Raw genomic sequence first — 22,655 nt, 5'->3', positions numbered from 1 at the left:
TATACCACATGACCTCATACACATTCCTTAAGCACAGTGAGTCTCCGGAAGAATGATCCAAATGCCTGCTTGTAGTGAGTGTTTAATGTTGTGCAGACATGTTCATAAGACTTTGAGGTGGAGTCCAAGTCAAGTCTCAAGACTGTGTTCTAATTTAGCAATAGTTCTTTCAGCTAGTTATTGTAACTAACGGTATATGGGTAAATCAATTTTGAAATATTAAAACTGATTACTTCTACAGAATGTCTTGTTCATTTATTCAAAATTGTCTAATAAAGCACAGAAGGTTTTGCTTAAAGTCATTAATTAAGTTTTTAAACACAATCAAAAAACTATTACTTTCAAACTATTAATAATGGTCACTCGGAACTCAATTTTAAGTCATTTTTATTGGAAATTCAGTTTGAAGCAATCTTACCGCATGGCTAGCTTGATTACTCTTTCTTCAATGTGCCCTTCAGACTCTGTTACCATGAGAAAAAACATGCTGTGTATTTTGAGCAATTTGAGTTGCCATAGTTTGCTGTAGTTCTGATCGGTAATGATGGGTAAGGTAGTCTTCCAGTGAGCGTTGGCGTCAAAAAAACAAAAACAACAACAACAAAAAACAACCCATGTGTATAGATGCAATTTAACTTGGTAAACTTTGATATTATATGCAAATGGTAGCTAATACTTTGCGGGGGAGGGGGGGGGGCAGGAAAAGGACATGGAAACATTTGTACTTCTTGCAAAATGGACAGCAAGCAAGCCTCGGACAGCTGTGCAACAGAGCGCACCTTTGGATTAACTGATTGCTTTTCAAATGAAATGACATGAAGATTAACACAAGGTAAGGCTTGGCTATATTGCTATTGTTTGTTGTTCATTTATATAACAGCACTTTTCCAATGGGATGAACAAGCACCTTCAGGATGCGTCACACGTGTATATAATGCTGGCTTGGTGTGTTTAGAGATGAATTGTTGTGATATTTGCTCCTGCAGCACATACTGATGAATAGGGAATGAATGAATGAGAAATAAATAGAAAAAATGTGGTGTTTGATTTGGGGTAGAAAAGAGAGAACGTAATCACAACTACTAAAGAAAGATTAAATGTATGAAAAGTATGAATGGAGTGGGTGAGACATGACTGCACGCACTGTCTTACTCAAAACACGCCAGTGACACACTACACAGAGTACGTAAGCCGATTTTGCTCGTGACTTATAAGGTGCAATTGGTAGAAAAACAGAAAGATTCCATTTAATGATTAACAGTTTATTATTTACCCCGCTGTTAATATTGCTGCTTTATGTTTAATCGTATTAGGTTGCCAAGGTCAGTGAGTCCTCCAAAAATGAAACTTTTATGCTAAATAGGAGTTATTTTTACTCATTACTATTCGAGTGAAATGTCACAGTAAATCAGTAATTCAAATGCAGACGAGCGGTCACACACAAATAGCTGCTAGGAAAATGTAGCTATGACAGACAATCATCAGTGAGAATTCTCAATTCTAAACCAAAACATTGTGATCCCTACTTCATCAAGAATCCCTATAGCAGCCACGTACTTCAAAAAGCTCATTAATAATAACAAAAGTGCTGAGTACTGCATTTTCAGTTTTGGTTAGCCCTTTCAGTCCAGAGTGCTCTGAAGACCTTTTATTTCAGTCAATTTACAGTCAAACTGCGATTTGTTTATATCTCACCATAACTGCACTGCAAATGGCCACATTTATATAGAGTTGAGCTGTAACTAAAAGACGGCAGTAAAATGACATCCAATTGGACATCCTGCCATATGCCAAACCTTGGCTTACTTTATGTACGTTCTAAAGAAAGGGATTTTATACTAAACTTGTTTCTCTCTTATACAACATTATGCCAGGCTCATCTGAGCAAAGCCAAACCGAAAAAGCCACAAAGTACACTAACAAGGCATTTAACAAGAGTGCATGGAGAACTTTCCCATCAACGCTAACTTTCTCAAAATTATTATCAAGGAGTTTACAGCATTCCTGACAATTAGCTCCCCATTGCAGAAAGGTGGGAAAGAGTCATTAAGACTTTACAATGGGAGAACAGTTTTGTGATGGGTGAGGCAGCAGGAAGAGAGTTGCTGGACTGCTACCATTTAATTAACGCTCCTTCACTCATCGGCACTTGTACAGGCCTGCCGGCAGCCTACTGCCTAACAAATAACCATTTTGTTGGCCAAGCTGGCAGTTTCTGGCTAAAGGAAAACACAGAGCTTTATAGGTTATAGAGCAGCAATTGTGCACACAGATAAACAGAATTCAGCCTGTTACAAAGCTCCCACTGTGGCATAGTGGGCATTCTTCTGTGTGGGAGGCCACTAAGGACTTGAGTTTGGCAATTTAGGATGCTAACAGGCAGCTTCTACCATCTGTCATATTTACTGGGCTTCAGAGGAATTTTCTTGCACGCTCTCAGCTGGTATAAGGGCATCCCTCTTTACTTCACACAGCAATTCAGGGGATTGAGCAGTGGAGAACTGACATGCAGAGCAACCGTTTTAACTTGCTTTTAAAAAAAAGCAGGAAGATGTTTCATTTAGGGATGCAAAAACATTTTTGGATGGATATAACCACACTGAGTGTTCAGCTGAATGAGTAATGATGTTAACTCTTTTGACTGAACATGTCTCCCTTGTTTCACTGTTCTGCTTTGACTCATTCAATGTGATGGCACAGTGCCATATCAATTCTCCACCATTTCAACACACAACATCCCAAACCAACAGGAAAAGTACAGAACATATCCACATTTGGCTTACTATAACAAATGTATGCACAAGATTTGTGTCTTTTAACATTTACACTGCAACTAAAGCCTTTAGCAGACACCTTAGTCTTTACACAAATCAAAACACAAATCCTCCTCAAAGTACACATAGGCTGGCACCAAAATAAACATGAAGCTAAAACTCAGACAGGAGTTAGTTTGAGTTAGTGTACATAAAGGGACAGTATGGTACAAGAGGGTATGGCTGCTAATCTAAACCTAAGACCTTGTGTACCTCTGTGTTCATTTCCCATTACATATTGGTTAAGCACTTAAAAAGCACTCCAATTAAATAAATAAATAAATAAATAAATAAATAAGGACCACATGACTCTCTTCAGAACCCGTCTCATTCCCATCAATACATATCAGGGTGTCACAAGACTGCTTCAACATCATCTTATGTGTTGCCTGTGACGTGCACATCACCTTCTCCACACATACTACAATCAGTTCTTTTTTGTTGTTGTTTTTAATTAGGAAAGACCAATATGGCAGTCAATCACAACAAGGAACCCTGGGAGCAAGATGGGAATACACCCGGGATGGCACTGCTATTGCATCAAAAAAAAAAAAAATTGCCCACAGTGTTTTTCTGAAATTTGGTTGTTGACTTAAAGATTTATTTCTGTACTGAAACACTAATTCCAGCCATTGGTTACTGTAATTTTCTCCAACTATGTACTCTGGCCACAAGCCAAGTCACACAACAGCAGAGTTCAAGAGAGGTTCAGACACACCTTATTGCAGGTTCTTTGCTCTTAATGTTGACTCCATGTTTTCGTAATCACAAATAATACATGCCATGGAATATCAGACATCAATGTTCAAATGTTTACCACACAACAACATTTTACAGAAGTGCTGCTCAGAGTAGATATTCTGAAGCTTCCACATCACTCACCTGAACAAAGAATGCCCTTGTGGCGAGCGCAGGAGAAGTCATCACACTCGCAGTACATGCCGTAGATTTTGCCGAACTCAGACTCATAGCACCGGCAGTAGTTACAGCTGCATTCCCCACGCCCACTGCACACCTGTTTGCCTTTAGCTTCACGGCAGGCAGCGAGGTTCAGGCTACCTACTTCTTCCTCCTCACACTCACAGTTTTTGCCATGGTAGCCTGGGTTACAGTGGCATGTGCCGCATGTGTAGGTGCCCGCATAGCTACAGTGGATGCTGTTTGCCTGAGCAAAGCGCGTGCAGTTGCAATCACACTGATAATCCACAGAGACTTCCAGACTATCTTTAAAGCCCACAGGCTTAATGGTGAAACTCTTCTGGGTGCCTGGAGGAGGACAGCTATGGGCAGCCACGCTTATGTTGAAGGAGACCTGAAGCAGAGAGGAGTTCCGTTTCAATTTTAAGTTGGCATCTTAACAAAATATTTTATTTCATACATGTTAGGTTCAAATAAAGAAGGCCAAATAGTGAATAAATAAATAAACAAAATTAAAACTACAACTAATTACTTATGATTCAAAGCATGAAAATAAAAAAAATGTCCAAAGACATTGGAAGGAAGCAATAATTCATTATGACACAGTTTGAAGAATACATTGGCTTAAGGGATGCGTTACTTGAAGGTAAAGGCAAGCTTTGTCTGCCTTAGTATCGTATGCATGATCTTAATATGTCCTCAGTGTGAGGTATCAGGGCCAGCTCTCCAACTGATGAGTTCAAAATAATGCACACATAATTACAGCAGATGACAGGAACCACACCCTTGTGACTGGTCTGATTAAGGAAGGAAGTCCTGACATGATAAACAGCTGACACTACCCGTGCCTGTTCAGACATGATTTGCATAGAGGAATTCAGTTAATTTCTCAAACTATTCAATTTGTGTTAGTTTTACTAACACATATGTCATAACTATGAATATCTGTACCAAATAAACTAGGATACGTTTACACAAACAGACTTTATTAAACAACTCTTAAACAGTGGTCTACAGCTTGGATGAAATGTGGCTGTTTGCACAAACCTTACACAGCTGCCACAAAATCAATCACACATATATTAAAGGTGGCTTTAAAGCCCAGGTGTGAGGGTTAGAGAAAGAAAACATCTTCAAAACCACAAAGCCTGCCTTCCCTTTGCTACCTACAAATTAAAGGGGAAGACAGGCTCAATATGAGCTGAGCTTTTGGTGCTTTGGTGTGGGTGTGTGTGTGTGTGTGTGTGTGTGTGTGTGTGTGTGTGTGTGTGTGTGTGTATATATCTTTAAGCATGATGCATGATGAAGCTTGCCAGTTGAACCAAGCAGACAGCAGATTCAGTTTCATGGATATTTTCAGAGCCATAAGAAGGGTATGATACATTCAATCTCATTCTGTACAGGGAAAATTAAATGCTTTGCAATAGAACTGATCTAGGAGTAGTAATTGTGAAAAATTTAAATTTAAATAGATTAAAAATATATCTAATCTGGCAACCCTGATATCCGCATTTCCTTAATAAGGCAAACATGATGTTATAATGCTGTACAGTTTTCAATAGATTTTCACATTTTATAATACATCATGACATTTTGGCTTGCTAAGAAAAGTACTAGCAAAACTGTAGTGCCACATTCAGGAACTATATTTAATTTAATTTGACAAATAAAATGAGGAATTATTGAAAGAATCTGTACAGATTTTAATGTCCAATCAATTACTTGTTACTTTGGAGACCAATGAAGAGCATTGTGACATCTATACAATATTATCATATTGCCCAGCTCTACCACAGAGATACCAAGCCTCTGCTATGAATCTACAAAAACTAGATATTTATCCTTAAATGACAATGATAAATTAAATGTAAATGTAAATGGAATGGACTGGAAATGATAACTAAAGAGCCAAGGGATGGTGAGTCACAAGGACACTTAATTAAAATCAGAGTGGATGAAACTCAACAAAAGCAGTGATTCTTTAACATATTCTTAAATTTAATAAGATGCAGAATTGGATTAGCAGGGTATATGAATCACGAGGGCACAGCATGGTTGAAATGCCAGCATCTATGAGACAGGGATACAAGAAAGAAAGCAAAGGAGGGTGGATGGACAGATGAATTGTGCTGTAGGTGCATAGAGTAAAGAGAGGACAGAAATAGGCACGTGATAGCTGAACGGTCACTTCCTTTCTTTACCGTTTCTCTAGACTATGCATGTTTTAACTGGGTTACTTCCTCATGGCAGATTCGATTTTAGGGAGAAAAAAAAAGAAAAAGTGAATGACTGCAATGTGTCTGACCCCATGTCTGAGCATGTACAAAGAGGCTAGATAAAAGCAATGGTTTAGCAGTAGTCACTAGCAAGAACAGCTTTTGTTTTAAGGTCCTAAAGCTTCATACTGCTCTAAAGCAGACAGTCTCAAACGTTTTACAGACATGGAATTAAATAATTTCCACAGATCACCTTATGATCAAAGCAAAGATTAAATTTGATGAACAATAGGGCCACTATGTACCATCATATTAATTTATTTGAGTCATTTTCCACTCATTCAGATGTACACTATATTATAGTGGTTATTCAGTCCATACCAGATTTTGTCCTCCTTTGCTGTTATAACCTCCACTCTTCTGGGAAGGCTTTCCACTAGATTTTGGAATGTGCACAATCGTGTGCATTCAACTTTGTGGCACCGGTTTTGGAAAGACCCACTTATGCACGTGATGGTCAAGTGTCCACATACTTTTGGCCATATATCTTAGTGTAAATTTGAAACACAGTGAATTATGTTAGTTAGCATTATTAATACTTTTTTTTTAAGCTATTGGGTTTTAGACAGTAATCTCAATCATATGATTTAATAAAAGCAATACGGTCAGATACTGGATATACATCACCATGAAACCTTTGAGCACCATGGCTCATGCTATTTATTTCAGTTTAACCTTCAATTATATATCCCAGTGTGATGACATTTTAATTATAACTATAACATACATACACACACACACAATATTATATATCATGTATGTATGTATATATAGACAAGTTTTTTTATTTTTTTTATTATTAAGTTTAAATCACTAAAAATCACATTAAATGGGCTAAATGACCAAATAAGATACAAAAAGTGAGCATTTTAACCATTATATGAAATATGATTGGACCTAAAAAACATGCAAAAGCAAAATACATCCAACAATAAATTAATGTAGCATCTTACCAATTGTTTATAGGATTAGTTCAGTCTGTTAGGTATAGGGCTTTTAGTAGACTCACAGACTGAAACCTACTGTGGTGAAAAGGATCCAAGCTTAACTTTGGAATCCGTGCAAGAGCTTGTTACCAAGGCTCTTCTCCACTCAGAAAAGACTTTCTACTTTTGTGCAAGGCCATTGAGATGCAGTGTCAGGCTCCTGAGAGAGGCTGCTAGAGGCCTGCAAATGACACATGAGCTCCTGCTTATGCTGTTTTCTGCTTTAGAGGACAATCTGGCACGTTTTTCCATGGTTCCCCCATGAAAAAGACAGACGGAGCCAAGCTTATTCCACTGGTTAGGCAATGTTGGGCTTTACCATTCACTCAGGCTATTCATTCTTTTATTTTTTCTTTTTTTTTTGGTCTTAGCCTACATTCAGTCATGTTAAAGAAACAGGAGAAGGGATACTGAAGAGCTTGAGGGATGAATCCTTGGAGGCCAACTCACTGTGTGGTGGTGTGTACCAAGTAGTGGTATAACAATATTTAGAATAAAGAGGTTTTTAATTTGTGTAATCATCTGGACGTCAAAAACATTCCATTCGACTAAGATATTTCTGAGCCAGTTCAAGTAAATTTATTACTATTTTAAAACATAGTTGATAAGCTTGTACTATATCTAATATTTACAATAATTTCAAAAAGTGCCAGGAATATTACAGCTCCCTCAGATATTTTAACATTGTCCTCATTCCAAATAAATGAAACACCAAAACTGAAAAAGAAATGCTGACTGAGACAGTTACAATTCTAAGCAGGCTGATCAGGGTCATTCACTTATCAGCATGAAGGCACAGAACAGCTAGCACTGGCCAAATGAACACACAGTGAAAAATACAGTGAGCCAAATTGACAAAACATTACTCAGATCTAGCTTTGCAGAAAACCACAACAATGATGGTGTCAACATATTTTGGTACTTGCTCTGACCTAATGGTAAGTGTAAACCTTTAGCCACTGGATGTGCCATATGTCCATAATTTACAAGAAACATCTTCCAGGATCAAATACAAAATACAAATAACAAACAACCAGTTTAAATCCTCTCAATCACTCGTTTCAAAGGTCCAAGTACACTGTAGGCATGTCTGACCTTCTCATTTTCAGTGTATGGCCAGAAAATGGTGCCCATTTACCCCCGCCTCCCCTCTTTCAACTAAGGTTTCAGGATGGGGCTCTGTCTAAGCGCTTACTACAATAATCTTGCCAAAGTCTAAATTAAGATCATAAGTTCATGCTCAAATTAATGTCACAGCACTCATCTGACACTTAACTCTTGCTCGAGGCAAAGAAAAACTAGAAAGAAAGAATGAAAACTTTAACTGCAATAACTGATGAGCAACATCTATCTCACCGTGTCTCCAATCTTTAAATCAGCACACTTGCTCAGGCCTGAAAGAGGCTTGCCATCTTGACACGTGGCAGTGAAGGCCAGGCTAAGGTCCTCAGGATGATCCCATACACTCAGCTCCACCTTAGAGCGGATGTTCTACACATAGAGAAGCGAAAAACAGTAAGTTTGTTAAATGGTAGGTACTGTATGTTATGTTACTTAATTCTCAAATATAGCTACAAATTTCAAGTATAGAGCTTTATTTGGTTCCATGAAGAAAAATCCTTGAAGCGACCAGATAAACTAATAAGGTGCATTCTGTAGTAACATGGCCTCACAAATTATGCTATTCACATCAACATGTGATCAACATGTGACTGCCTGCCATCTCAAAGTACAGTCAAAGTGAAACGTTAGGTAAACTGGTGGTCAAATTGTGAAAAATGTATTATCTACCCAGCCTACTTCACATAATAGGAGTGTTCTTTTCCTCCCCTTTTTGTAAACATCAGGTTCCACTGGTCCAAAACAATCTAGTCAAATATATTACATGAAACACAGGGCATTAAGATCTTATTGCCACTCTAATAAGAACAACAACATTCTAAGAGCCTGGGGACCCCGAATTTACAAATTGGCCAAAAAAGGGGAGCGCAGACATCTGGTGTGTGTAAAGGCGATTTTATATGCACTGCACTATTCTCACTAGGGTGTTTTGAAGTAACAGCTTAATGTGATAATTGTTAGAAAAGCACAAACTACCCACAAAGACCAGATCACACAGGTCTTGTCCTGTACTTCTGAGTAGTACACATCAGGGCAATTCTTAATCATCATGCGGCTGTCACACTAGGCGTTAGCGCTCCACTGACTTCCATTCAAACGCATCCGAAAACGGCAGACCAGAAACGCAAGATCATGCGTAGAACTTCCGTACTATGCTGCGTGATGAAAGTTCAAATTTGGTGAACTCTGACCTGCGTAATCGTATTAAGTGAACACGTGTGACTAATAGATGATTGCGACCTTACTGCGTGAGTAATAGTAATAGTAAAAAAATTTTTTTATAAAAAAAGAAATTCAAAAATAGAAGTGCTAATTTTAGCAGTATCGAGCTGTCCTTTACTTTACAACACAGCTTTGAAAGATTATAAAAACAACTTAAAAAGAGAGTCTGCCTGGTTTGTGGTGTCATTGAAAACAGGAACAGATGGTATATTTAACAGATGAGAACATCAAATTATTTTTTAATTGCTTAAAATATTGTCTGACATTTTACTGCTGTAAAACGTAATTATATATAAAAACTTCAGTGCACTGAAGTATGATGATATATCCTGTTCCCACCCATATTCGCAGTAATGTTCGACAAAAATATGCATGCTTCAAGCCTAGTGTGACCGCGGCACCAGTCTGACTACCAGACACTCAACGGTGTGTGAGACTATCCCTTAAGCATGTTGACTTCATGTTGTCTCAGGGAGATTTTCTTTGCCATTGTTGCATCTGGCTTGCTCATTAAGGATCTAAATTTACATCCAGATTTTTGTGAAGGTGTTTTATGATAATATTTTGCATCAAAAGCACTATACAAATAAAACTCAACTTAAAGTTAAGCACATGTTCACTTTATTGTTTTAAATTATGTTATTTAACTAACATTTTTACTACTTTCTTTGGCCTAGCTAACTTTGATTAGTAACTGTAAATTCTGCGGTTGTACAGTTAGGGTAGCCTTTGGTTTGATCAGAAAAAAAATACTTTTTTTAAGGAAAAAGGAAAGTTAAAATGTGCATACTGCTACCTTAGCCTATACTCCTAGATTTTTACATTAAGCTTTACTTACATGGGCTGACTAAATTTAATGATGTAAATGTAACCTACATTACTGGTAGGTATAGTATTTCTCTTATGTTAAAATAACTTTTTTTTTTTCATAGATTTTCAACCACACACGTTACAAAAAAAGTCAAAAAAGCTTACATTATAGGCAGTGACAATCAGCTGTATTATGTTTTTTGAGCTTTGGTCAAGAATCTCTACTGTAGTTCCTGGGATTAATGCAGTGAAGTTCTAAAAGAAAAAAATATATAGGCATTTAAAAAAAATACCAACATATAATGCATTATTCAAGATACATTACCAAGCATTATGAGCTGATTAACTTACAGTACCTTATAAAGAACATAATGTCTTTTGGTCACTGCAAAAATCAGGAAAATGTTGTTTTCAGCCAGTTTCTCCCCAAGGAGAGCCAATGAAGGGTAGTCCTGAGGAGAAAAACCATATAGAAAGCCATGTGTGAGCATGTTAAATACATTCATCCCTCCACTACAAGCACATTACTCTTCTTGTCCAACAGTTTGTAAAAGGAAATGACCACTCTTCGGGTTCTCTTGCTTTGTTTACAGGACCCATTCCATCCACTTCCTTTCAAAATAGCTGAAGGATCTTATTAAAAGTGGACACGTGACAAAATGTCGTTGTGGGAGCGAGTTGTAACCGTTTTTTTATATATATCTCTTCTCTTCAGCCGTTCTCGGCCCACTGCAGGGCGTAGGCCTCTGTTGAATGCCGCCACCAACTACGATCCTGTGCCCTTTGTTGCCAATTGATTCCAGCGAACTTTCTGATGTCATCAGCCCACCTGGCCTTAGGTCGTCTTCTTGGGCGTTTGGCTTCCAGTGGAGTCCAATTTAGGACTGCAGACGTCCATTTTTGGTCTTTCATTCTTGCTACGTGTCCTGCCCACTTCCACTTTAATGTTTTCACCCTTTTGATTATGTCCATTACTTTGGTTTGACTTCTCACCCACACATTAGTCTTGTGGTCTAATAGCGATATGTTAAGCATGCGGCATTCCATGCTTCGTTGAGTGACCCTTAATTTTTGAATTATTTTAGTATTTGAGGTCCACGTTTCACATGCATATGTAAGAGCAGGGAGAACACAATGATCAAACACTTTTCTTTTGAGACATAGAGGAAAGTTGTGTTTGAAGATGAAATTGAGGCGGCCAAAAGTTTGCCATCCTGATCTTGCCCTCCTGTTGACTTTGTCAAGGCCATTCAGTTCCACTGATATGTTTTGACCTAGATATATGTAACTGTTTACTTGATCCAATAGTTTTCCCTGTATTTTAATTGGTATTGGTTGAACCCTATTGTTGAACATAACTTGGGTTTTTTGTAGGTTAATTTTTAGCCCTGATGATTTGCTTGCTTCATTTAAGTCTAGTAGTAGTTGTAGTTCTTCTGGGGTTTCTGAGAATAGAATTATGTCATCGGCAAAACGTAGGTTGGAGAGGTGGGAGCCATTGATCTTGATTCCTTTGTCCTCCCAGTCAAGTTTTTTGAAGATTTCTTCTAGGCAGGCCAAAAAAAGTTTGGGCGATATGGTATCTCCTTGGCGGACGCCTTTTTGTATTTTGATTTCCACTTTATCATCATTTAACTGAATTGTAGCTTTTGCATTTTTATAGATTTCGAACAGGATTTTTATATAAACTGGATTGATCCCTTGGTTTTGTAGGGCCTGAAGTATTGAGCAAGTTTTGACAGTATCAAAAGCTTTTTCATAGTCGACAAAAGCTAGACAAATTGGTAGATTAAACTCATTGTGGTGCTCAATGACCTGTTGAAGGGCTTGTATGTGATCTAATGTACTAAAATTTTTCCTAAACCCAGCTTGTTCCTGTGGTTGTGCAAAATCTAGTGATGATTCAAGTCTTTTGTTGATGATTTTTGTGAAAATTTTGTAAATTATAGATAGAAGGCTTATTGGACGGTAATTTTTCAGGTCTTTAGCATCTCCTTTTTTGTGCAGTAGTATGACATCGGCGTTTTTCCATTGGTCAGGTATTGTATATTTGTTGAGACAGGTAGTAAAAAGGTTAGCAAGTATTTTAACTATGGGTTCTCCACCTGCTTTCAACATTTCAATTGAGATTTGATCAGGTCCTGCCACTGTTCCATTCTTAGTTGTTTTAATAGCCCAATCAACTTCTTCTGCTAGTATGTCAGGGACCATTTCAAATGGATTGGGTAGGTCGGGTAATAGGGTACCATCATTATACAGATCTGAATAGAATGATTTTATTCTATCCATCAACTGTTGTTTGGTTGTTGTGTGGGAGCCATCTTCCAGTTTCAGTGATGGTATGAGTTTTTTGGCAAATATGAGTCGTCTTTTCAGTTTTTTCAGGCTGAGATTTTCTTCTAGGGTTTTGGTGATTAATTAAGTATTAAACCTTCGAATGTCTGATTTGATGCATTTCCTGACTGTTTTGCACAGTTCCACATATTCGATTTTGTCAGTTATTCTGGATTGTTTCATTTCTCTTCGCTTGTTCATCATTTGTTTGGTTTTCGTCGATATCCTTGGAGTTTTATTGCATTTCGTAGGTGGAGCCGTCTCATATGCAGCGTCTAACAGGTTTTGAGTGATGGCCTCATTCTGAGATGAAATGTCCAGATCATTTAATTTTTGTAAAATTTCAAATCTATTGGATAGTTTTAGTTGAAAGTATTTTTGTTTTATGAATAATTGTTCTGCACTGACTTTTGTTGATACTTGTTGAATTAATTTTGTTCTTTCTTTGTGGTAGTTTATTCCTAGCTTAGCACGTACTAGACGATGGTCACTCCCTACATTGAATCGGTTGATAGGGCAGCAATCTTTAAAGATATCCTTTTTGTTTGATAAGATATAGTCGATTTCACTTTTTCCTCCATTTGGGTTTTTCCAAGTCCATTTCATTATCGGTTTCTTTTTGAAGAATGAATTCATAATGTAGAGCTGCTCAGAAGCACAAAATTCGACTAGTCTGGTTCCTCGTTCATCTCTTGTTCCAAAACCATGTTGACCAGTAATTTTCGTCTCTCGATGATCGCCAATTCTCGCATTGAGATCTCCCATTATTATTTTGAAATGGTTTGTGGTATTATTGTGGTGCATACAAATATTTTCATAGAATCTTTCGACCGTTTCATCAACATGACTAATAGTTGGTGCATACACCTGCAGGATTTGCATTGTATATCTTTTGGTTAGCTGAACCATGAGTTTTGATATTCGATCTGATATTCCTTCAAATGACATTGTTATTTAGTCTTTTGTTTACTAGGAATCCTACTCCATTGGTTCTACCTTATGTGTTGCCTTTGTAGTAAAGGATATGACCACTTTTCAGCTTCAAAATTTCTTCATCCTTGCGCCAATTTCACCCAAACCTATTATATCCCAATTGATGTTTTCAAGTTCAAGCATTAGTTCTTCAAGTCTGTCATTCGTTCTCATAGTTCTAATATTTAGCGTTCCTAGGTTCAGAGTCCGTAAGCAGCCTAAATGTACCCGGCGATTTTTAGCACCCTCTGCCACTGAGCTTTTCTTCCCGCTGCCGTAGGTAGGTGCTTGCTGGCCTCCGGGGAATAAGGGCCATGATTTCGTTTGTGTCAGCATACAACAGGAATGGACGTCAATTCGCCGCGCTTGTCCAATGCGTATTGGCGACAGCATAGCTCTCAGCGTCAGTAGCACACGCAAACCCTTCCGCCATCGATAAGGCACTGATCCGTTGGAAGGGATATATATATGTATATATATATATATATATATATATATATATATATATATATATATATATATATATATATATATATATATATATATACACACCCCCATATGCATACACATTGGCAATTGCTTAATTATCTTGCACATATGTCTATGAATGATAACTTTAATAATAAAATAAACCAGTTGGAGTTAAAAAAATTTAAAAAAAAAAAATAAATTATATTATATATATATTTACTCCAACTAGTTTATTTTATTATTAAAGTTATCATTCATAGACATATGTGCAAGATAATTAAGCAATTGCCAATGTGTATGCATGTAAATGTGTATGTATAACATTTTTAAATGAAATAAATTACATTGTGTTGTGGTGTAATGTATTTGCCTTTATCTTGACCCTTTCATGAGTTTTAAAACAGAAAGAGCCTGATCTTGTTTTATGTAAAGCACTTTGAATTGCCTTGTTGAAAATGTGCAATACAAATAAACTTGCCTTGCCTTTATCCGACTAACTACAATTTGAAATTATATGTACCAAGAGAACATCAGTGAGCCATGCAATGATAATCTTATTTACTTATACCTCAATTAAATTTATGAAGATTTTAAAAAGTCAAACAATGTACTAAAACAGACTCAGACTCATTCAAGTAATATAGAGAACAAAAGTTTATATTTAACAGGGGTGGAAAAATCATAAATCCATTAGCTAAATTAGCTAATAAAAGCTCTGATGTGCTGACCAGTCCCATGTTTTGGATGCACATGAACTGTAATTAACTAGGCTAAAAAGTAATAGCTTACCATGGGAAGACAAACAACTCAAAAGCTGGTCCAAACTGAACTACTCTGAAGAAACCTGCAGTGCGGACCAAATACCTGCACAACCCACTGGGTAGCATGGTGCAACCCACTCAACAGCACAGTGTGGACCAATCAATATGTGCCACCCACTGGACAGGGCAGGCTTTAAACGAACTGCGTGGACTATGATGGACCTCCTAGCATGAGACACAAGACGTGCTCGACCCACTGATCAGCGCAGCGCAAAATAAACTGGGAGAGACTAAATAATTACTTAGTTACAGCCATGCAAATAGGCTTACAGTTATGTGTTCCTGCCCTTTAATGGTAAACAATCTGAATACTCTTCAGTGAGACCTCCAAAGTCTGAAGTTTTCTTACGCCCGTTTTCTGCTGCGTGTCTATTATTGTTTCAAATAATCTCCTAGCCATGCATTCCATCTGTTATAGGAACTGTTGATAGCAGTAATATTTTAGAGTAGAATTTTTGCGAAGAATTGAAATGAATCAGGTGTCGTGATTCGTGCTGGGAGGCCAAAATGATTTGTGCAGCATGGTTTAAACCCGCCTGAAACCTGCTTGTTCCAGGTACCCGGGCTACGACTTGTCCACCCCTAAATCAGTGAAGACTACTATCCTTCAGATGCATTAAACAGTAATTTCTGGATTTGTAGTAGTTAAAATAAACTAAAGTGAGCTTCCACTAGTCAGTCAATTTTCTCTGCACCATTCCCTAGCACACCACAGGCCTCACATGTGAACTGAAAATAACTTTTCAAGCGAACTTGTCCCTTTACCTCAAGCATTTATAGCAAACAAGGAAAGTGATGGGGCATTAAATGTGCATCTAATAAAATAATTCCAATCCCAGCTGGAGAGTAAGCCAGCAAGAGCCAAACGTATTTAGTGAAAGTCTTAATTCAACAAGTGGTGTTCATATGTGCCCATGAAAAACCGTACAGCACAGATGTTTTACTGCCATTTGGTTCACCAGATTTAAGCAATTATGCTCGAATTTTAAAATGAGGCACCTCCTACCATCTTGGTTGAAGCGCTGTACTCGTTTTCATCATTCAGGTGGCACTGTCCATCATGAGGCTGAACGAGGCCTGCCAGTTTGCCATCCAAAGCCAGGTGGGGTACATCATCTGTAGCAAAGACCAGCAGATGATAGGCCTCCTTCCTCCAACCAATTCTCTCCTAGCATAAAATGAAAAGAAAGTAGTTTTAGACCCTACTCTGATCTGTTATTTCCAGCAAATTGCAAAGAATGAACAGACAAATCATAAAAACTGTAAGAAAGATTCAGAGTAGAAAAAAGAAAAAAAAATTTTTACACACACACACACACACACATTTTATATATATATATATATATATATATATATATATATATATATATATATATATATATATATATATATATATATATATATAAATACAAGAAACGTTATTATGTACATGACACAGCCTTTTAGACCTCTTAAAATGTGCTACGTAAACAAAAATATTAAGCAACTTATATAAATACAAAAGAAAACAGCCACCTATTTAACTGTACCATTTTTACCACTTTTATCAAAAATAATTAATAAAAAAAAGACAAAATATTGAACAAAAACAAAGGGACAAATAACATGTGCTTTGGTCAAATGATGACATGAAGAACATACAAACAAAAGGCAAAATGTAGTCATTGTTCACAGAGCTACACAAACCTGACCTTTTTACCAGGGAGAGAAATAAGTGACTGTGCAGCGCAAACCAATATCACAAACGGATACGAGTGAGCAACTCCCACATAGACCAAACAATTCTTTTAACCTTCACTCTTCCAACAAGGTTTGCACAAATCAAGTGTATGATCACTACTTGGCTTTTAGGGCTAGGATATGATTCAGTGTGTAAACACTCTAGGGAGACAGAGGGACAGAATGTCCGTCATGACAGATAACTGACCTTGCAGACGGCAGCCTGTAAAATAGCATCAAATCCACCCTCAGGCGCGTCCCTGTTCCGTGACACCACCTGCTTCTGCACCTCCTCATTAAAACGGTCCACTTTGTCAGTCAGAGATAAGTGATTACGGAACCCAAAGGAGGGGACACAGTTTGGAAATGGCTTGTATCTGCAAAGGCATCAAGAAACCCCAAGAAAAGGTTTCATTACCACGGATTCCTGAATAATCCATTTCTTATAATGTTTCATCTTTAACATAAAGATTTCACACACTTTCCACTATTTTTCCTGTATGCCAGAAGTATAAGGCAACAATGTACAGTTACTTTGTTCCTGTACTCAAGTCTGATTTTTAAGTGCATGTACTTTACACAAGTTCTACAGATCTAAAGAAAAATCTCGACTTTCTACTCACTGAATCACTATATTTCTTTATATTAATTTTTTTTAATTACTTTTTAGCATCAGACAGTTTCAGAGTATATTTAAATTCCTAAAAACATGTAACTAAAACATGTACTAGAATGAGACCTAAAACCTAATACTTTACATTTATCAAGGTAGCCAGCTAATTTATCATCATGCTAGCTAACATTTGAGAGATTAGGAATGAAGCTGTTGATTAGCCTTAACTAATGTTTTTTGACATTTTTTGGGTTCCTTGGTGAACAGGGCACTGATTTACCATCAGTAACTATAATCAGTGTGGGGTTTGAAGCAGGAGTCTTTTTCTCTTTCAGTTTTTTAGTAAATTTAAGAGTTTATAGATTTCTGCTTTAACTTTAGCAAAGAAGAAGATGTAGTTCTTCTAATGCATTTCTTTAGTTTAATAATTGTACTTTTACTTGAGAAAAGAATTTCAGTACTTTTACCATGTATGAGGTGGTATATACTGTAGATTTCTTAGTTCAACTATATTCTAAGCACAGAGATGTGTTTTAACAAAGGTGTAGTTAAATATATTTACACAGAGTCACTATTATACTAGGCAGAGGTGTGTTATGGGCAAAACACTAAGTGCCACCCACAATTGATCACAATAGAGGACTAACCTGCATGGGCACTGATGCATGTTGGCAATAATGTAATTGCCCCTCAGGGCCAAATGTGCAGTCTGTCTGCTTTCCTGGATCACTGCATTGTGCTATTTGGGCAATATGTGTATTTAAAAGCCCATCATCTTAATACATACTTAATACTGTATATACATTTTTTAAAATGGCTATAAGAATAAGATTGTTCCATGCTGACATTGCACAAAAATAATCTAAATGTAACAAGTGATCAAAGTGACAGGTTTACTCTACATCATTTATTTCTACTAACCAACACATTTAGTTACAGGCGTAACTTCTAGAACATTTTCACACCACACCAAGTGGTGCACATTGCACATTTGGACACGTGTGAAAGCTGTATTCCTGTGACAATCAACTAGTAGGCTGCAGTCTGATACAGACCCAGCAAAGTATTTTAGAGGACCAAACAAAAGTAAAATTGTAGCAGAGCCATTCAATGTACGGCAAAATAGCCATAGTTCAGAGTTTTCTAAATATGAACCACTTTGGCTTCTATAGCAGGCTTCTGTTGAGGCAGATCCAATGCATTTATGTACATTTTAGCTGAAGGCAAGCTCATCAGAAAGAAGAGTTGTCACAGATTTTCAACTTCACGTCTTTACCCTGTCTTGTCTGATTAGTGAATTGATGACATGGCTTCATTTCAACAAATGAACAAATGATGAAAACAGAATGTTTAAGGACAAATGGACAGAGAAGTTTTCCTTGCTTCTCTTGTTTGTTTTCCTTGCTTCAAGCTTCAAACTGATAATTCCTCTGGTGAGAGTGCCACTATTAAACGTTGGATAACTGCTTGAATAGCTAACCACTAATGATTAAGCATTTAAAGGTAAGTGTTGTATCCATTCAGTCATGTTAGCTGTTCATCCTCACTTTTGTAAGTAAGGAATTTTGTGTAACTGGACCTTCAGAAATTTTTAGTTGCTATATTCTAATTCAGCCCTGATACAGAGGACTGACTGCTGGTTTTCTTGAAAAATGATGTTCTGAGATTTGCTTCAAGTGAACTCTGGTGTTGTCTACACCATGTCTGAAACAACCCACTTCCATGACTAGACATGGAATTATGTAATTGGTTGAATTGATCACATTACTTCCTGTTTTAAGTTTCACAATGGCAGGAAAGTAGATCTTTTGGTCTACTGCGAAAGAAATTGAATCCGTCAATAACTGAACGCTGGTATTAGACATTGTATATAAAGTGAGAAGGCATTTAAATGCAAGTGATTGCAGTGCTGAATTATATTCATATAGCTCCACCTAAACCACTGACCCGTATCAAGCAAAAGCTCTAAGTGCAATAATAATAGTCCTATTGCCTTCCTTTGAAACGGATACATTTCAATAGCAAGTTAGAGGGAATCTACAGCACACCCACTTTGTTAATTGGGTTATGTTCTTGCTTATCACATGTAAGCATAAGGGAAGACAGGACAACACTACTTAATCATAAAGCACTACAAAAGAATAGCTTTAAACTTCGCATAAAAGCTTGTGCTGCCGTGTGAAGGCTTTTTTGCTTACCCGTTACAGGGGTTCTCCTTATACTTGGGAGCGGTGTACGAAAAAGGAGACAAGTTCTTATCCACAAACGTCCCAAAAGCAAGACGGAAGTTACTAGTGAGCTTCTTCATCTCTTCAGCCAGTTTTGTTCCCAGGTTGCGAATGGTATCCAGATCGTCCTTCATGGACAGCGAGAGGTCCATCAGGTAGTACAGGTCAACAGGATAATCCTCAACAGGACGAACCTGCAACTCAAACGAGGTCTGATGACCTGAATAAGTTTAAAACACACACATTGATCAGTGTCTCCAAGCAGTGATATTCCATCAAGTATACACATTAAGACATTTGACAAATCCCGTATCCATCCATACTTGCACACAAAAACCATACCCGGCCTTAGACTGAGTGAAATCTTCTGTGGTTGTATCTGGATGACGTCATACTGGGCAGACATTGAGCCTTTGGAGCTCAAGGGTTTGTTCTTGAGGATGGAACTGAAACTCCTTGGGTTTTCAATATAATGAGGCTTGCAGCCCCTTTTCAGCAAGTTCTGGCTCAAATCACATTGTGACATGAATGTCCTTCCCCTTCCAAAGTTCTAAAAAACAACACAGCTGTTAGTTGGTCCTGCTGCAGGGAGAAGGTATGGGGTAGAACAGGCTTAATGACAGCTTCTGAACAGCCACTAAGCACTGCTGCATCAATGCCTATGAAAAACCACTAATTCTTGTGCATCAGCTTCAGAAGCTCAAAGAATTTCAATCATTTTAGTTCAGTTGTTTCTGCAGGAGGCATATCAGAACTTGGCTGAGACCCAATACTGATCCAGCACTGATATGTTAGTAACCAATCTGTGCAAGCTTCTGTTGCCAGGTACTTAGAAACATCAGAGGCAGGATTGAATTGGGTTTTAAGACAATCTGCATTCAGTGACAGCTCATTGCATCTCTAGTAATGTGATTCTGGTGCAACATACCGTGAGGGCAGTATGCTTTGAAATATACCTAAAAATTGTGCTAATGTGAATGTCAGTCAAAACTAAAACAACCAAAATAAATAAATAAATAAAAATCAGAGAATACTCACAGCATAGAATACAACATGTAATGACTGCTTTGCCATCTCATTTGCATACTGCACTCACACATACACTAGTATCTTCTTATATGAGTAATATCATGATAATGACTAAAATCTGTTATCAATATGTTGTACAACCATCTATACACTCGTCTATACAAAACAATAAAGTTACCAAACTGTACCTTTCTTGTCACTGGACTGGTACCCTCTAGCATCCGTGTTTTGTACCTTTAGTGAGTATATTTTACCTAGAAATGTGTATGAAATGTACCTTTACAGTTTTACTCTAAAAGCTAATTTAAAAAAAAAAAAAAACACAAGTACATCAGTAGGCCTTAAGTTTCAACAATATACTTTAAATCATTTGAAAATGTACACTACGTTCATGTTACCATTTAAAACATACATACTACAGATACAAAACATGTCCTGTAGAGCAGTGGATGTCAAAGTGGGTTCCAGGAACTCAAAGCAGGCGGTCTGTCACTTTTACTTTGTTACAGTGGCAGAAATCACAGCCCATCATTATCAAAGCTGTTATATTTATTAGCGTTTTACAGTTATTATATACACCTCTTTGACTGGGCACTTGACATGGATGGATTGAATCGAAACCTCGATAACTCAAACACAAGTATGTTTATAAATAATGTCAACTTGGTTCGAACCTGTGTTTGCTCTGTGGACATTTCAAGCGGAATTAAAAGATCTATGGATGGAATAAATAGCACTACAATGTGTGTACATATTTGAATAACAAGCCTAATATTTGAGTAGATGGATCATATTTGGAACAGGTTTGTGAAGTGTATATCACAGTTAAAGGGGTTCAGGACTGTAGAAAGTTCGAGAACCCCTGTTCTAGAATGTATCACCCAAGGAACAGGTTAGTACTTCTTTTTTGCCCGTCCTGAGTGAGTGTGTATCTATAGGCTACTACAAGTGAATCATTATAACGTGAACTTTGTGTCATTTGGTTGTTTACCTCTTGGGCGCACCAGGCGCAGCTCGGGTGAAGCAGTAGACATTCTTCACACGATGTGGCACTGCCACTGACACATACATTAAGACCTACACCACGGAAAAAAAAACATGAAGACGTTACACACATCTAACGAGCCTCTATATATACATATATTTGTTATAAGCATAAGCAGACATGAGGTTAGAGATACTCTTTCAAATAGATACAAAATGCAAGTGGGCACCTAAATCATCTCGTAATGAGGAAAGCTCTCACCTCTGGCTGTGTGACTACAGATGTGCAGTATAATGCCGGCTACAAGAACTGCGAGGTGGCCACAAAGCCGAAAACTCCACATGATGGCTGTAAAGGTCGAGAAAGGCGGCGACCTCTTAGTAAAATCTGAAACAAACTGGCTTGAATCACCAACAGTAATCGTTATCCCTTAGATGACTTAGTGGAGAACTCCTCTCTCGGTCCATCCCAGATCTAACAAAGTGGCGAGTTCTCTCTGAACAAACCCGCAGAGAAACTGCTCTTTGTAATGCACAGGGTTTAATCCAGATCGGCTCATCGCCTTCCCGTCGGGCATTTCCATTAGGGTTAAATAAGCGACATGAACTGCATGTCACTTTCAGAAACACGTGCAAAACACATCCTGAACACAACAAGTGCTTCTTTTTTTTAAATAAAAGAAAGAAAAGAAAGAAAGAAAGTATAGTCAGTGAAATACAGATCCAAGTCTCCGGCTGTTTTCACTGCAGAAGTTTGGAGACGGAGTTTCATTAACTCCGCCCACTAGATAGGAGGCGCTCATGTTTAACCACAGCGCCGTGTCAATCTCTCCACTGCGCTTGTTACAATATAGGAGTTTTTTTATTATTATTATAATCTGGGGTCAGGGTACAACATCTCATAATTATATTACTACAATACCTTTGATTACTGACCCGAGTGTATTTAGTTCTTCATGTAGCCTTAAAAAAAACAACAACAACAACATTATACTAGGTAGGAAATGTAAGCATGGCTAAAACTAAGGTCTGTTTCACACTAGGTCACGCCACCTAGGGCCAACGCAACCAACCACTTCTACAACTAGTGCACTAGATGTTCTACAGGAAGTGATTTGGATTTGAGCCAACTGTTAAATTCGAAAGCAGAGATTATTTCCGCATGGAGTCGGCGGTCACGTGAGCCTCATTAAACGTGCACAAAAGCCACAGCTGCAGCAGTGATATTGGAAGTGGTATTGTATACCTATTGTGGATCTCGCTTATTGGCCTTTGTTGCGGTCTCACAGAAGTGAATGCAGATCACACTGTTTTTAATACCTCACTTGTTTATTTATT

The 22,655-nt window shown here is 37.6% G+C and overlaps 1 protein-coding gene across 1 annotated transcript in view; it reads right to left on the bottom strand.

Moving 5' to 3' along the window:
• The window catches only part of itgb5 (integrin, beta 5), a 43,640-nt gene extending 21,856 nt beyond the window's left edge, over positions 1-21,784 (bottom strand). The window contains exons 1-10 of the mRNA XM_053626956.1: positions 21,580-21,784; positions 21,325-21,410; positions 19,647-19,854; positions 19,275-19,524; positions 16,672-16,840; positions 15,751-15,912; positions 10,503-10,598; positions 10,312-10,401; positions 8,350-8,484; positions 3,696-4,125 (exon numbers count right to left, since the gene is read on the bottom strand). Of these exons, the coding sequence (XP_053482931.1) occupies positions 3,696-4,125; positions 8,350-8,484; positions 10,312-10,401; positions 10,503-10,598; positions 15,751-15,912; positions 16,672-16,840; positions 19,275-19,524; positions 19,647-19,854; positions 21,325-21,410; positions 21,580-21,661 (1,708 nt within the window). The 5' untranslated portion in view covers positions 21,662-21,784. The remainder of the gene's footprint in view (positions 1-3,695; positions 4,126-8,349; positions 8,485-10,311; positions 10,402-10,502; positions 10,599-15,750; positions 15,913-16,671; positions 16,841-19,274; positions 19,525-19,646; positions 19,855-21,324; positions 21,411-21,579) is intronic.
• Positions 21,785-22,655: the final 871 nt, after the last annotated feature.

Source organism: Ictalurus furcatus, chromosome 6 (assembly GCF_023375685.1).
Source record: "Ictalurus furcatus strain D&B chromosome 6, Billie_1.0, whole genome shotgun sequence".
NCBI classification, from domain to species: Eukaryota; Metazoa; Chordata; class Actinopteri; order Siluriformes; family Ictaluridae; genus Ictalurus; species Ictalurus furcatus.
The sequence above is the reverse complement of the archived record's forward strand: the minus strand, read 5'-3'. Positions and strand labels throughout refer to the sequence as shown.